This window comes from Neocloeon triangulifer, unplaced genomic scaffold (assembly GCF_031216515.1).
Source record: "Neocloeon triangulifer isolate White Clay Creek 2 clone unplaced genomic scaffold, ASM3121651v1 ptg000014l, whole genome shotgun sequence".
NCBI lineage: Eukaryota > Metazoa > Arthropoda > Insecta > Ephemeroptera > Baetidae > Neocloeon > Neocloeon triangulifer.
In genome coordinates, this window is record NW_026775556.1 from 29579070 (window position 1) to 29595846 (window position 16777).

The 16777-nt window shown below is 36.7% G+C and overlaps 1 protein-coding gene across 3 annotated transcripts in view; it reads left to right on the plus strand.

Moving 5' to 3' along the window:
* The window catches only part of LOC132200277 (delta and Notch-like epidermal growth factor-related receptor), a 98863-nt gene that overhangs the window by 20268 nt on the left and 61818 nt on the right, over positions 1-16777 (plus strand). The window contains exons 1-2 of one of the 3 annotated variants that reach the window (XM_059625625.1): positions 788-943; positions 1704-2251. In XM_059625625.1, coding sequence (XP_059481608.1) covers positions 1706-2251 — 546 coding nt within the window. In that variant the 5' untranslated portion in view covers positions 788-943; positions 1704-1705. Of the gene's footprint in view, positions 1-787; positions 944-1078; positions 1210-1703; positions 2252-16777 lie in introns of those variants that run through there. The other 2 variants (XM_059625622.1, XM_059625623.1) reach the window with 2 other exon arrangements.

Below are 16777 nucleotides of genomic sequence, written 5' to 3' on the forward strand. Positions count from 1 at the left end.
TCCCTCCCTCGATCCTGCTGGCGGTGGCTGCTGCTTCTGTTTGATGCTCACTCAAAAAGACCAGAGCTTGACCAGAGGCAGAGAGAACAAGTCAGGATGGGGATGAGAGACGTGCGCGTGTCGCGAGAGGCAGATAAAAATGACATTGTGAGTCAAATATCATTATAACGCGTTTTAAAATAATCTTCATATTTGCAGCATTGATATATAGGCGATGAAAGGTCGTAACTTTTTAATTTTTATTTTGGGACGAATCATTTTTCAAAGATGATCTTTGTAGAAATGAAGCTATGTTGTAAAAATTCTTAAAAATTTATTTCATCCTTAAAAAATCAAAAGTTGAAATTGAGTTCTCCAAATGTAAATAAAGAACATTCCGGCGGCATTGCTTTGCAAAAAAAGGACAATTTAATTGGCCAATTATTTTATTTTTTTTATGTAAAATTTATTATTTTATTTAATTTTTAAATATATTCATAAAAAAAATGCCGCGAAATGATTTGTAATTACTCATCTCTGAAAAATGATTCGTTTCAAAATAAAAATTTAAACGTTACGACCTTTCATCGCCTATATATCAGTGCTGCAAATATGTAGATTATTTTAAAACGCGTTATAATGATTTTTGACTCAATGTCATTTTTATCTGCCTCTCGCGACACGCGCACGTCTCTCAATTCTCTCATCCCCGTCCTGACTTGTTCGCTCTGGTCTTTGAGCATCAAGCAGAAGCAGCAGCCACCGCCAGCAGGATCGAGGGAGGGAGGGAGGGACGGAGGGAGAGTGTTTGCAGGAGTGCATTCCTGCATTGTGTGCCACTTTGTGCAACGTTAACAAAAGTCGCCCTTCGCTCCTATCTCGCTGAATTTGAGCCGATGGAGGAATTTACCAACCTACCGAGGACCCCAGACGGACCAGGAACAATCGCCGCCCCCCCCCCAAGGTAGAGTAAAACCGTGAATCTAATTTTATTTAACGCGCGCCAGGCTCATTTATTTGGTTTTCCGTGTCGCATCGGCATATGAGGCCCCTCGTCCCTTCGCGGTTCTGCATGCCGAGGCTGCCAAGACTGCGTTGCTTTGGTTCAAAATTTAGCGGGCCATGCAATATGGCAAAAGCGCCGAGAAAGTCCAAAAAATGACACTTCAGAGTCAGAGGCCCTTTAAAATTATGCTCGTGTACAAGAAGGATTTTGAACGTTTACGAGAAGTAAATATTAAAATATTCATTTTGTATAGAATTAAGAATAGTATAGAATATTAAAATAAAAGAGGGCGTTGTGTAAGCAGTTTATGTTGTATATCCATCTTTAACATTAGTTGCTATTTTATTTAATTGGTTGTTTTTTTAAAAGTATAAGAGGAAGAAAAAGTTGTAATTTGTTTTAGTATTGCATGTATTTTATATAATATTTAATTAAGTGTAAAAATTTATTCGTAAAATTAGAAATCGGTATAATTGATTATTTTTTAATTGCCCAAAAAAAATTATTTTAAAGCGTGTACGTATAGCAATAGAATTCACAAATAACTACATAATTTTCAATCTTTGTTCATCTTTTTCTGTGTTTTAGCCATTCATTTCATTCCTGTAATTGTTGGTAAATTTAAAGAAAATTGGAATTGTTGTCAATATTCAAGGAATTAATTAATTTTATATCGTAATATCATGTCTAATGTATTTTTTTTTTTTTTTTTTCCCAGTGATGTTCATCGCGACGCTGCTTTTGGCGGCCTGCGTGGCCGCCTCCACGTCGATACCGCCGTCGACAGTGACCAACATTGCGTCGGCCACGCCATCAACCACCCTGTCCATAACTTCCACCTCACCTCTGACGTCCGCAAAGGCCGCGAGGACGCTGCCCTCCATTAATCTCTCCTCCAACGCCGCGCCCTCGCCGGCTCCTCCGACGGCCCCTCCCACCTCCACCAGCACCCAGCGACCTTCAACAGGGACAACTAACGTCCAAAAAACGACGGCCAAGGCGAGTCCGACGACCGTCCTTTCAACCACCAAGGCGGCCAGCAGCCCCAGCACGGCCACCACCGGCAGCACCCAGGCGGCCACGGAGGCCACTTCAACCACTGCTTTTGAGCAGTTCACAGCCTCCTTGGGCAGTTTGCCGCCCCCGGCACATCTGCCCACCCTGCTGGAGGAGCGACTTGACACGCTGGCCTGCGACATCAGTTTGCCGCCGAATGCCAAAATCTGGAGGGCAAACCAGACCGAGGAGTTGCTGCTTCCAATTCAGGTAGGAATATTTTTATAATCACAATTGGCTTTTATTAAAGAAATCAATATAGATTTCGAAAATTAAAATTGGCAAAACGCTTATGAATTTCTAGTTGTAAAATATTATAGAGAATATTGCAATTTTCATCATCGCTTTAATGTAGCGTGACGGGCGTTTTATCAGCATTTTTTGCTATCAATCGCCTGTGAAACTGATTTACCTCGAAAGGCAAAATCGAAAACCGATACAAATCTCTCGATGCTTTTTTTATCTCTGGACTAGTAAACACACAAAAACCACAGATAAGAAAAAAATCAACACCAAAACGGCGTGATTTGCGGGCCAGGCTAATGGCAAATCTATACATTATGGGGGAAAGGAAGTGTCGAGACAGGGAGACGTCGTCTGCGCTCCACTGTGTAATAAACAAGGGTTGTTTGCGTCGACGATGGGATGTTCATTTTGGCTGGTGCTATTGTATGCCGACGCCGCTTTCTATGTGTATAAATCTGAAACGCAGCAGACAAGAGAGAAAGGGGCACTCCATCGCTGTCCTCATCGTTAATTATAGAGGGCAATTATTAAGGAAAATGTACGCTTTCGCATCGGTGAGTTTTGATTGGAGATCGCACGGTATAGTGAAGGGAGAAAATGGACCACCGACGAGGAACAACAACTGCCACCGAAATTCAGTTTCGCCTCACTGATATGGTAGAGGAATATGACGTCATTAAATGCAGCAGATTCTAAATAGGGAAAAATAATGCTTTTGATGAATGCGTGTTTTTAAATTAAACAAAAATTTATTACGATTGTCTTAAAATCGTTAATTTATATTTAAATTCTTTAAAATAATAATTAATTAGAAAATAATAAATCCAATAAAAATTAATAATTTAAAATCAATTTTTTTTTTATAAAAGACCTTTCATGCGCGTACATGAAATTCCTATGGATTTTTGTGATTAACTTCTTCCAAGTTTTTAAATTTTCTTTCACATCAGGGTCAGCAGATTATTAAATTAATTTCACACCTAAATTGGAAAGAAGGGCATTAAATCTGAGCTCTTGCAAAAAAAAACGGTCTGATTTTTTTTTTACCAAATCATGGTAATATCACCAAAATAAAGATGGCCGTTTATAACCGATAGATCAGTTGACGTAAAAATATTTACATTGAGATCTTATGGGAAAAGTTTGAACAGAGGGTTTTTCACATCCGTGTTGACATCACAATAAGCTTCTCGTTAAGATCCATTAAGATCTTACAAAAAAATCTAACTACGATCAATAAAAAATGTACAAATTTACGAAGAATAAAAATGGAAATTGAAATTATAAAAGGAAAATGTCCAGACCTTTGGTATTTTATATCAGTATTTTTTTTTTTTTTTGGCAGACAAAATTTACAAAGCTCTATTCAATTTTTAACTTGTATTCAGCTCATTACAAGTATGTTTGCACAATTCGCTCATTGCGACATTACAATTGCCCCAAAGTGTTTGTTTCCGAGTAGAGTAATGTCGACGTCACTGTTGTTTTGCTGGAACTCTCTTGTTGTCTTACATTCTCAGTCAGTCACTCAGTCAGGTGCATTTCAGACAAACAACCCGAGTTTATTGTGTTTGTTTGTTTGCCAAGACTTTGCCTTTTGTGTGATTTATTTGCGCGTCTCTCATTATTTTGAAAAAAGGAAGAATAAAGGGGGTCAGTCGATCGCAGCAGCCAGCCAACGGGGCTGTGCAGGAAATAGCCTTTTGGTCCAGATTAATTGCCGGAGTTGATGAGCGCAATGAATCACGCGCACGTGCTTCTGCCAGCACGATCGCCGCCAATTATAGTCGTCGACGTGCGAAACAATGCTTAACAGGGGTGATGGAATCAATGCTCGAATAAATTATTTTGTCAGAATTGGAATCGAATCGCTAAACAAATTTTGATGTAGATCAATAAATGTTCATTTCTGGCGTATTCCTTTTTTTATCAAGAAAAATAAAATCAAATTAATCCTTCTGAGCTAGTGAATTTTTTCATTTTTTCTTTAAATTTATTATTATTCAATTTTAAATAATAACTTCTCATTGTATACTTCATGATCCGTGAATTAGTTTGAAAAATAAATGTTAACAATTTTTACAAAAATTTTGAAAATAAATGTTAAAAAAAAAAAAATTATTTCAAGCTCCAATTCGCTGAGAAGTTTGGAAATAGTTATTTTAGATAAATGTATATAACAAGATAATACAAATATATTTTTTTTAATTTCATTTTTAAAAAATTATTTAAATTAAATTTGTTTGAAAAGATTCCTGTAAGTCTTTTTAATATTACGGTGATATTTTTTCCAATTTTAATTTCTCAGTCAGATTTAATGGAAAATGTTGAACTTTTTTAATTACTGTAATGGCCCCCGGGAGTTTCTATGGCTCAGTCGTCCTCATTTCCTTTTCAATCTTTTGTTGCAAAACGCGTCCCCGAGGACTTTCCTTTTCTGCGAGCCGCGTGCCCCGACGCCTCTTCTTTTCCAATTGCAATTTTTTCTTTCTGCCGACGCTAATCGTTCCTTTTTCGACAGGAAGAAATTTCCCCGTGAGTGGATTGGCTCTCTAGAACAAAAGAAAATCAGTTAGAGGGAGAAAGTGACTTTTACTTCATTTTGTAAGGGGTCCTTTTCTCAATATCGCTTTCTCCGCAGAATTTAACCGACCACAGAAAAACAAACAAACCGTCAGTGGCGTCCAAAGGAAGAAAGTTATCTCTTCTTCCTCTGCTTCTGAGTGAAAAGAAGAACCTTGCGTCAAATTAAAAATTCCATTAACACCCTGGGTGGCGCGAGCGGGACGTGATTTATCTTTATCTGAGAGGGCGATTCTATCCGGACTGTTTGGCAGCGAATTCCTGGCTCGCTCCCTCTTTCGTTTTTTTATTCACAGTTATTTACGGCCAAACACCACCAAAACAGCCGCGCATCCATCACGTTTTTTTTTTAATTCGATCACAGTTTGTTTACCCAGGGCGCCACATTGATTTGTGAGAGAGCAAAAGCAGCAAACAAACTTCAATTCAATTGTGGCTGCGGCTTTAGTGGATTCGAACTGCATCGCGGTTCCACAACTTTCAAATCTTAAAAGTATTTTCTCGCAATAAAAACAAATTTTGTGTTTGTCTGCTCACTAAATTCGGTAGAAAAAACAAATGGATCGGTTGAAAATTTGACGGGCAATTTTTTTCTTCAACTAAACCTAAAAGTTTTCTCTCTTATCAATTCAATTAAAAATATCATATTTTAATTTCGACCCAAGTGTATCAATGTTTTTTCTTCAATTAAAAAGAGGTTGAGCAAAGTGATTGATTCTTAAAATTATTCTACTCGAGTCATAAAAAAAATTGAAATTGAAAAAATGAGCAGAAAAGGTATCACAACTAGATGAGGTCTGCTAAAAACGCTCGACATCAAAAGAGACGCGCTACCGCCGTGGTGAACCCACACCATATTGAAAAAGGAACAGTCACTTATAGTACATTTAAAAAATCTTAATTTCTCATGATCTATGTTTTTTACTGATTGGAATTGAATTTGTGATTCAGATTTCAGATTAACAGCCTAACCCGCAATCTAAATTTTGCGACAGGATCAACTCAATTTTCAATCTTTTTTTCGGGCTAGTAATTAATTAAGTGTCAGAATTGTTGTGCAATAGTTTTTTTTTTAATTTCATTTATTTTTCTCTTTTCTTAATTTAAAATGTCATGGCTTCAAATTATAAGCAGTTTTATAAGCATTTTATGGTGGATTTCGACAAACAAAAATTTTTCTTGCAAAAGAAAAATCGCAAATAATGATTTCACAATCGATACTCAAGCTGCTAACTGTAAATTTCATTTTTTTTGCAGTGAGCAGAGTAGAAGAAGCAAAAATAAATACAATTCAGTTAAATAATTTTGATACAAAACAAAAAAAAAAGCGTGTGCGGTCAGTATTTTGCAATCTTTGTCTAAACGTGATAAAAATTAATTTTTAATGTTGTAATCTATAGTCTGGACTCTGGATCTCAGTTCTAGCCTGCGCATTATTTTTTCTATCTCTTACGGAAGATAGCGGCGGTGGTGTTAGCATTGCATGTTTGCTCGTTAGTCGGTTCTCTTCTCACTCGCGTGCCCTCATTTGAATCAAGTGAGATCCGCGAACGGGGCGGCGGGAGATTAATTCGCGCCGGCAGCTCTTCGGCCGTGCATGTGTGTATAATTAATCAGCAAAGCTGCCCGGCTGTTTACTCGCCTACGCCCGCCGCTTCTGACTGCAAAGAGCGAAAACGCACACACACGCACAATGATAAAGCTCGGACCGATCATGACCAGGGTCAGCCAGTCACGCAAAGGTCAGACTGCACACAGACCGCGCCACACCCGCGCGCCACCCAAAATAACCAGGCGAAATTTATCGCTCGGTTCAGACAAGGGAATTGCGCTAAAACCTAACAGAGATCGCTCTGGGTAAACTGACAGGTGGATGATTGAACGGACCACTTGGCCATGATAAACTGGCCTGTTATCAAACAAAAAAATTAGTTTAATTATTCATGAGCAAAAAAATCATTTGAAAAAGAATAATATTAGGAAATATTTATTTTCATGCAAATTTAGCCGGTCAGCAATAATGTTTTCTGCTGCTCATATACGCCCAAAATCATGTGACGCTTTTCGAGATAAAAAAGATCCCATCCGCCGTAATGTAAACATAGATTGACTTTTACAGGTTTTTATAAAAATTTATTTAAAATTTCGAGGTGGAATTATCGGCCGTCAAACTTTCTGCCAAAGCGCGTTTTCCAACGCCCTTGGCCTGATGACCCGCAAATGGAAAAGGGGCCATTCAAAAGAATATTGTTTTTCGCGTTGCGCCAGTAATTTTTAAAATTGGTTCGCTGGAATTTAATTTTAAATCACCAACAAACTCAACAACCAACAAATTTCAAAATGTATCCCCAAGGTTTGTAAATCACAACAATTAGAAAATTTTGATTGTTGCTTACACGTCAACAAGAGTGTTTCATTGTTGTAATGCGTTGTTAGGTCTTTCACAGTTCATATAACAAGTTTATTTCAGCTCATTGTCAAGCCTGTGTGCTAGCCTAGTTGGTGGCAGCCCCGCTAAGTGGGCAGGGAGCAAAACTTTGCTAGCTCTTAACTGAGTCGGGTATCGACCCCCAACAGGGGCAACTTTTTTCACAGCTTTTTTTCGGGTTCTTAGCAGCTCAATAACACGTTTCTAATGAAAAATCTTCCGAATACAATTAAATATTTTTGAAAAATTGAATTCATCAAACTTGAATTTCCAAATCCACTGCTCTAAATTGTTTTAAGAACATATTGATAGGTTTGCAGTGCAAGCCCAGTGCTTTGAGTACACTTAAAATTTTAATATCTTTATTAAATATATTATATTATTATTTATTCTTAAATTTATATTAAGTTATTATATGAGAAATTCCGAAAAAAAGTTTTTAACAAATATTTGCATTTTTAAAACTGGCATTTTTTCTACTTATTTTACCACATTATTTTGAAGGCCCTGGCTAACGCATATTCTGACACTAAATTTTCTTACATTCGCGCGATTTTTCTGACAAAAAATCTGGCAAAAAATAATTCTGACAAAAAATATTCTGACAAATTGTGGGACCCCACTAAAACGACTAAGAAATTCTTATAAAAGCTGGTTAAAAAATGCTCATTTTTTCTAAGAAAACGTTAAAATTGTTAAATTCTATTAAGTAAAACAATTTTTTTAAATAAAAAAATGACAGTGAAAAAGTTAAAGCATAATATTAAACAAAAATTTCTTATTTCTCATCATTTGGATTTAACTGACACATAATTATATTAACTTATGGTCTTTTGCTTATCCTATTTTTCCCAAAACTTTCTTGCTTAAAATTCAAAGGACCCAATTTCAATCTTGTAGGGTGAGTTTCGCCTTCTCGCCAGGCAATAATCTGAAGTCCAATAACTTGGTAACGGCCTGACTTTGCATGACAATGGCCGCGGATTAGCTCGAAGGAACGGAAGGAGGCCTCACTCACTTCGTCTAATCAGCAACGGCCAACCCGCCGGTCTCGAATCACGCTTGTTTGTATTTTGAGCAGCGCATCGGTGGCTCCCTCTGGCTTATCGCGCACCGTCCGCCGTTTAATTACGTTTTGCCGGCTTATTTGATGACACACGTCAAGTCTTGAATTCACTGATCCTTGCACTGGAGCCAAATAATGACTAAATTTTATGACTAAAACACCAAGAGTTATAAAATTTAACTGTGCCATGTAAATAAGAATAGGGTTGTGAAATTTAATTGCAAATTTAGGCAATCAATATTTTCTGATTTTTGTTTTTGGTATGAACAGATAATTTGGATAATTTATTTCAATTCAGTTAATACTCACAATTGTAAAAAATTTATATTATTTGCAAAAAAAATCTAAACACCTCACGAGTTTTTATTATATAGAAAAAAAAATTATTTAAGATTTTTTTCTGAAAAATGTGTCACATATTTATGAAATACTTTATCGATAATTAAACGTCTAGCTTTTTTCTATGGGTTCAGACGCAGTGTATGATTTAACAAGGGGCAATTTTACCCCTTCTTGTGGAAACTTTTTATCTAAACAAACAGCGCGGGGAGCGAAAAATCTGCATTTGCGGCAGTCGTTTCGCGCGAAATTATGAAGCTTTAAGCTGATTATCGTCGTCGGGGGGATTTGCACGCGCTGCCGTCATTTTGATGGGCACTGCAAAATCCCCCTCAGCACGTCCGCGTGTTAACGCGGCGTGGCGACGATTCGAGTGAAACCTTTACCGGACCATGGAATTTGCGTGTTAAAATTGATGGAAAAAGCTTGATAAAACATACATACATACCCGGTTCGATAAGGGCGGTCCATTAAAAACGCACATTGCCCGTCTGTGCGATTTGGCACAAATTCCGAAATAAAATTCGGCTTGATAAGGCAAAGCAGATTGAAAAAAATTACAATTTGCCAGGAATAATTATTTTCCGACAAATTTTGAAATGCAAAGCAAACGTACAGTCGGCCGTTCCACTTACCATAAATAACCAGGCCCTATTTGCATCCCTCATAATAATGCAAATGCTGCTAAATGTAAACAACCCTGCTCTTTTTAGTCCAGACAGCGAATAAAAAACCGAGCTGCGATAAGAAGCGGAGTTATGCGTTCCGCCGGACATTTCGGTCCGACCGGTTGCCTACCTTGCCTCCCCAGGCACCCACAAATAAAGCCCTCTTTGGCGCACTATGCTATTTATTTTCTCTTTTGCCCGGTCGATAAGCAGCAACGGTCCTGCGATTTTTATTTCATCCCTTTTCTCATTCGACGCGGCCGGAAACGGATGCGTCTGACGCTTTTTGCCCTGGGGCCGTCGGTAATTAGGGGTTGGCCGGCGGAAACCGCAAGAAAGCCGGAGAAGCAACGTCTGGGCAGAAATTAATTTTTAATTAGGGCCGACGGACTTGACGGGCCGCTTTAATTATGGCGCTGGATCACATTTCGCGCCCGTGGGGAAAAGAAGAAGCGTACGGAGGATTAATATCTACTGAGAAGACGCTCACCAGATGATTAATTTCAAGTAGTTCTGAATTTTGAAAATTTGTCCAAATTCATTCAAGTTATCAGCGATTTTCCAATTTTCCAATTTCTACTTTTTATGCTTTTAATGAAAAATTTATAACAGAAGAAATTCGCGAGGAATTTTTCATTTGCAATTTTAATGAGCGTGAAAAGCTGAAAACAAATTATCTCGATAATGCTCCAAGACAAAATGTAAAACTTTGGAATATTATTATTGTTGTTTATTTGTCCACATTGCTACAAATACATTGTTTACATTCAATTTTTGAAAAACAATTATTTAGAAAAAGAGATTGTTGGACAAAAAGGCATCACCACTAGCAAAAATTTTGCTAAAACTTCCGAGATCAAAAAGACCCCCCATCCGCCGCAGTGAGCCTCGGTTGACTGAGTTATTGTTCTTAAAAGAGTATGAAAGAAGAGTGGAGAATATTAGCCCACATTTAGTTGGAGGGTATTCGAAACACTTTAGAGCTTCTGACAGGCAAAATCGAAGGGGTCGTGTTACGGCGAAGGTGCGAAAGTAGGCAATAAAAGAGCCGATCTCGTCTTCGCCGCCCGCGGACAAAGAGCACAAGTGTAGAGCAATAAAGGACGCGCCCGGCCAACAAATGGGCGTGCGTGCGGATAAATGAGCTTCATTTCGACAATGGATTACGCCCATTTTTCGCCGTTAACTCTCGTAAAAAGAAAGGCAATCTTGAAAGGAATTCCGAGCAGCAGCTCTCGAGCCGAAGAACAACTTTCGTTCCGGGCCAAACTTTTATTGCCCGCCGAATTCAAATTGCGCCCGCCCAGTGAGCATCTGCGACACTTTTGAGCACTCGACGGCCTTAATTAGTTATTTTATTGGTCGACCGCCGGCCCGGCCGACGCCAAATTGAAAAGTTTCCTTCGGCTGACGAGGCAAGTTCGTTTATATACGCGGAGTTTTAAGGGTGCTAATGTGCACGAAATTCGCTCAAGAACTTGAGGATTATTCAAATTTGCTCAACTTTGTTAATAAACGGACGCTCCTTTGCAGTTGACAAAATGAAATATACTGATCAATTTAACTTTAAATAACTTTTCACTATCAAGCAAATTGGAGTTGATAAAAATAATTATTTAATCATTCAATTATGTGTTCTGAAATTAAACGAAGTTCTAATTTTTCCTTCTTCCTCCGTGGAATTTAAAATCACTTCAGTTTTAATTATGTTAAAAATTAAAAGAGGAACACGTTGTTTATCAATTTTAAGTTTTGAAAAATAGCAAGTTTCTGTCTTAAACATTATGTTAGTACAAACTTACTATTGCATTAGGCAAATAATTGTTTATTGCAATAAATTAAAATCACTGTAATTTTTTTTTCTCTTCAACTTGGAAACTCTCATTGTTTATTTATTTTATTTAACTTTTTAATAGTAAAATTGTCTAGAAAATTATAAATCCCTTGAGTATGAAATATAACTTTATGAAATTTCCGAAAAAAAATCTCAAATTCCTTAGAAATAATAAAAAAGTGACATGCAATAATTAATAAGGTGATAGCTTAGAATCTTAATCAATAAAACCATTTATTGACATCCAGAGTTTTTCTGGGTCCAAGTCTGCGTCACCGATTTCTCACTTCTTACGCTGAGGACAGATGGAGAAAAAAATGCAATTCCGGTGCCAAGTCGATAGCGTTTCATTTCGGCGTCTCGTCGTTTTTTTTGCAGACGGTCGTGGGGGCGCGCATTTTTCAACAGGCTGTGGAAATTGAGAGGAGTTAGAGGCCATCGATTCCTCTTCGCCGAGCGTATAAAATAAAGTATCTATTTTTGCGGCTGGGGATAATTTCTCGGGGCGCCAAAGTGTGTTTATACGTTGTGGCTGCTGCTGCAGAAATCATTACACGCTCCGATGCCAATAACGCGAGAAAGAGAGGAGAAGAAGACCGAGAGCACCCGTCGGCCACTTGAAAAGGTGTGGCCGAGCAGATTAGGAGAGGAAAGAGGATGAAAAGCCTTTGTCCTCCGTATCTATGGAGCTCTCTTCTTTTTTTTTCAAATCGCTAATATCGGTTTTCTTCACAACACATTCATCTGATTTTCCATCTCAATGAATCAGCTTAAAAATTAAGATTTCGATATTTTGTTGGTGTTTTATGATTAAGGAAAATAAGTTATCACCTTTCATACTTATCTGCTGGAAGAAGAACTAAAATTTAATAATAAGTTTGAAAGAAAATATTATGGATGTTGAAAATCTCCTGAAATCCTTTTAGCTATATTTCTCACCAATTTGCGTAACAAAGATCGTACTTTGATCTATTTTGAGATCTTTCATCACCTATTTTGAAAACAAGATTTTATACTGGTCTCTCTATTTTATTCCAGTCAAAGGAAAATACAACCAAGGCTGAACCAAGGCAGGGAGACATCTATGGCGTAAATTCAATGACAGAATATTGTCCCATCAATTTCACCTTAAAAAGAGCATAAATTGTGATGTAAACAATAATCACTAATTTTTCTCCGATGTGGCTTTTGTCTTCTAAAATAATTTATTAGTTTTATTAGTACTTATTTACCTATATAAGTATTTAAAATAATTAAATCATGTGTACATAATTTGTATTCATAAATAAAATGGGAAGTCATTACAAAAAAAATTAAAAATAAATACTATCAATTTTGTTTCAATTTCAGTTTAAAAAATCTTGTTCTTATAATCTTTTAACAATTTTTTTAGTCATTTAAAATGCTTTTATATGCTAGTTTCTTTATATAAAGAAAAAAAAATAATAATTATAATATCTCAAACTGTAAGAAGGTTCTTGGTAATCTTATTGTGTTTACCTTTCTTGACGCACTAATGTTAGAAGGACTGTTAGGAAACCAGAATATTTATTCCTACTTTTCAACAGAAAATAGCAAAATGAAAACTTTTTGACCGCCAGCCAAACTAACCTGGGACTATTCAGGATTAAATGGCTGGCCCTCTAAGGTCAATAATAATATCTTGCAAATTCTACGACTATTACTAAAAGCACTTAAATCGGCCAAATAAGGACTGTACTCAAACCGAAATATTTAATCCTATTTTTCAAAAGAAAATAGGAAAATTAAAACTTTTTGACCGCCAGCCAAACTAACCTGGGACTATTCAGGATTAAATGGCTGGCCCTCTAAGGTCAATAATAATATCTTGCAAATTCTACGACTAAGACCCATATAAAATTAGTGAAATATTAAATGATAATTTCATAGAATGTGTGCCGGAACTAAACAGTGAGCTTGGCCAAAATGTTGAATACACAGTAGAGAAATTTCAACTTTGTATGTTGAGTGAAGAGCAGATTTTTGAAATTTTGTGCGGGTTGCCAACTAAGAGATCGTTTGGCTCGGATGGAATTTCCACAGAAGTGTTGAAAAAAATTTCTGCTTATATTGTAGCTCCACTAACACACCTTGTTAATTGTTCCTTCTGTGAAGGAGTATTTCCAGACTTAATGAAGGTATCAGAAATAAGGCCTCTGTTTAAAAAAGGTAGTAATACAGATGCAGCTAATTATAGACCAATCGCCCTTACGTCGAGTATCTCAAAAGTTTTTGAAAAAGCGTTTTTAATTCAGCTGGAGAAATATTATGAAGGGAATAACTTTTTGCCTGACCAGCAGCATGGCTTTAGGAAAAAGCGTTCTACGGTCACTGCGCTTTATGATATGGTGATAAATGTGTACGACTCATTAGACAAAAGAGAAAAGATTAATGTTATTTTGTATGATTTTACAAACGCGTTTGGATCATTAGTACCTGATAGATTGTTGAACTAAAAATGTTTGGTGTCAATGGTAAAGCGTTAGACTGGGTCAAATCGTTTTTACTAGAGCGAAAGCAGCTAGTTAAACTGAGAGTTCTGAATGATAAGGGTGTAGAAGAAATAATTAAATCAAATTTGCGTGAGAGTAACAGAGGTGTGCCGCAAGGTACATCTCTCGGTCCCTTTACTTACAGCGCATATTCGATTGACCTGCCCTTAATTGTTATAATTGCAATATTAGTTATTTTTGCCGATGACTCTACAATGATAGTGAAAGGTAAAACTGCCTCTGAGGTGAATGAAAAGACAATACAAGCAAACTCTGACATGGTGAAATATGCGAGTGATAATCACCTGAAATTGAATCCGAATAAGACTATGGTAATGACAATGCACACCGCTCAAACGAGGAATATAATCCAGCCTGAAATATTGATTGAGAATGAGGAATTGTCTGTGGTGAACAGTAGTCGCCTTCTAGGAGTAACGTTAACAGATACAATGAATTGGAATAAACAGTGCAGCGAAGTGGTTACTAAGTTGCGTAGTGTTACGTATTTATTTATCATGTTACGAGAAAAAGTTCTAGAATCGACTTTGGTCCAAGCCTATCATGCATATGCGGCTAGCCGAATTCTATACTCGATTGTAATCTGGGGTGGATCTACACATATGAAAGATGTTTTTCTTGCGCAGAAAAGAGTAATAAGAGCGATGGCTGGCGTTCAATATTGGAGAAGTAATTCGGCACTTGACTCATGTAGACCACTATTTGTGAAATTTGGAGTTCTTACAGTCTATTCATTATATATTTTGGAGTGTGTTAAGTTTGTGCGCAAATTTCCTGAAAAGTTTAAAATGAATCGTGATGTTCCAGGTGTTGTAGTGCGAACTACGCGTGCTACTGCATATGTTGAAACAGATTTATTTGTAAGGCCAAGCTCACTAAATTGTGTGAATGAAAGTCCTGAGATAATGATAGCACGAGTATATAACAAATTACCCAATGTATTGAAAGAAATAGCTGACTATGGCAACTTTGTTAAAAGTGTCAAATATGTAATGCTGAAGTGTCAATTCTATGATATGAATGAATATTGGAGATGTAAATTTGAATGCTTAAACTTGGAAGATTGAGACTCAGCTGCAGGGTTTTCGGGGGTGGTTTTCCCCTGCAGTATTTGAGGAGGGTTAGTCAAAGGCTTGCCCACCCCCGCCGAATAACTAATGGCGTGCGAGCTCCCTCATTCACTTGATGTTGTATTTAATAGATTGATAAAACCTAATTATTATTATTATAATGACCTGTTGTAAAGGCAAATTGGAGATGTACTATATATGTCTAATGCAATAAATTTTGATCTAATCTAATCTAATATTACTAAAAGCACTTAAATCGGCCAAATAAGGACTGTACTCAAACCAGAATATTAAATCCTATATTTTTCAAAAGAAAATAGTGAAATGAAAACTTATAGACCTCCAGCCAAACTAACCTGGGATTATTCAGGATTAAATGGCTGGCCCTCTAAGGTCAATAATAATTTCTTGCAAAATATACGACTATTACAAAAAGCGCTTAAATCGGCTTAATAAGGACTGTTAGGAAACCAGAATATTTAATCCTACTTTTCAACAGAAAATAGCAAAATGAAAACTTTTTGACCGCCAGCCAAAATATCCTGGGACTATTCAGGATTAAATGGCTGGCCCTCTAAGGTCAATAATAATATCTTGCAAATTCTACGACTATTACTAAAAGCACTTAAATCGGCCAAATAAGGACTGTACTCAAACCGAAATATTTAATCCTATTTTTCAAAAGAAAATAGCAAAATTAAAACTTTTTGACCGCCAGCCAAACTAACCTGGGACTATTCAGGATTAAATGGCTGGCCCTCTAAGGTCAATAATAATATCTTGCAAATTCTACGACTTTCAAGATTCAAGATTCAAGATTTCTTTATTTTGTTAAGCATTATATACCACATAACATACATAGTAAATAACTGCTTTTTAAAATAAGTCTGTGTACATGGCATTATTTAAACGATAAAATTCGTTCAAGTCATAGAATTTGTGCTCTAACACAAAAGCTTTCACCATTTTTACAAGAACCTCGTCATTTTCGAGGACTTTTAAAGATATCGTTAATGCATTAAATATTCTGGGGATCATGATTTCTGGGTTTTCTACAGATTTCTTAAGCTTTACTTCTTTCACAACCAAATCATTACAGCAAAGATTAGTCTGATTATGTCTAGTCACTCTCCTTGTATCTACAGTATCACTATATTTCTGAAATAGGTTTCGGTTTTGCACCAAGAATTTTATACATTCAAGTATATACAACGATGGCACGGTCATTATATTATATTTGACTAATAATGGTTTACAAGTATCCAACGCTTCATTAGATCGCCAGTAGGGAATGCCCGCCATGGCTCTCAACGCTCTTTTCTGTGCTCTAAATACTTTGATTAAATGACTAGAACCCCCCCAAATTACAATCCCATACATTATATGACTCTGAACGTGTGAAAAATAGATCAATTTAAGAATGTTATCTGACACCTTGTATTTTAGTCTAGTGAACACATGAGAGACTCCTCTCATTTTATTGACAACCTTATCACAGTGATCATTCCAGTTAAGTGTATCATTAATTTGTACTCCCAAGAGTTTACCAGTTTTACAGATTTTTATACTCTTATCTTCAATTTTAACATCAGGTTGAACAAGATTTTTTGTTTGGCTGGTATGTATTTGTAGTATTTTAGATTTTTCTGAATTTATCCTCAAAAAATTATCATTAGCAAAACCGACAAAACTGTCATTTACAGCCACCGTTTTAGTATTTACCTCAGGGAAAGACTCTCCCTTGACTATAGCCGTGGAGTCGTCGGCAAACAAAATCAGGAGGGCCAAGAACACAGCGAGAGGAATATCATTTAAATACATAGAAAACCCAATTGGGCCGAGAACTGTGCCTTGCGGCACACCCCTGTTACTCTCTAATATATCCGAGTTAATAAACTCCTCGTACCTATCACAACCAAGGTTCTTGAGCTGTACAAATTGTTTCCTATTTGATAAGAAGCAGGCCAA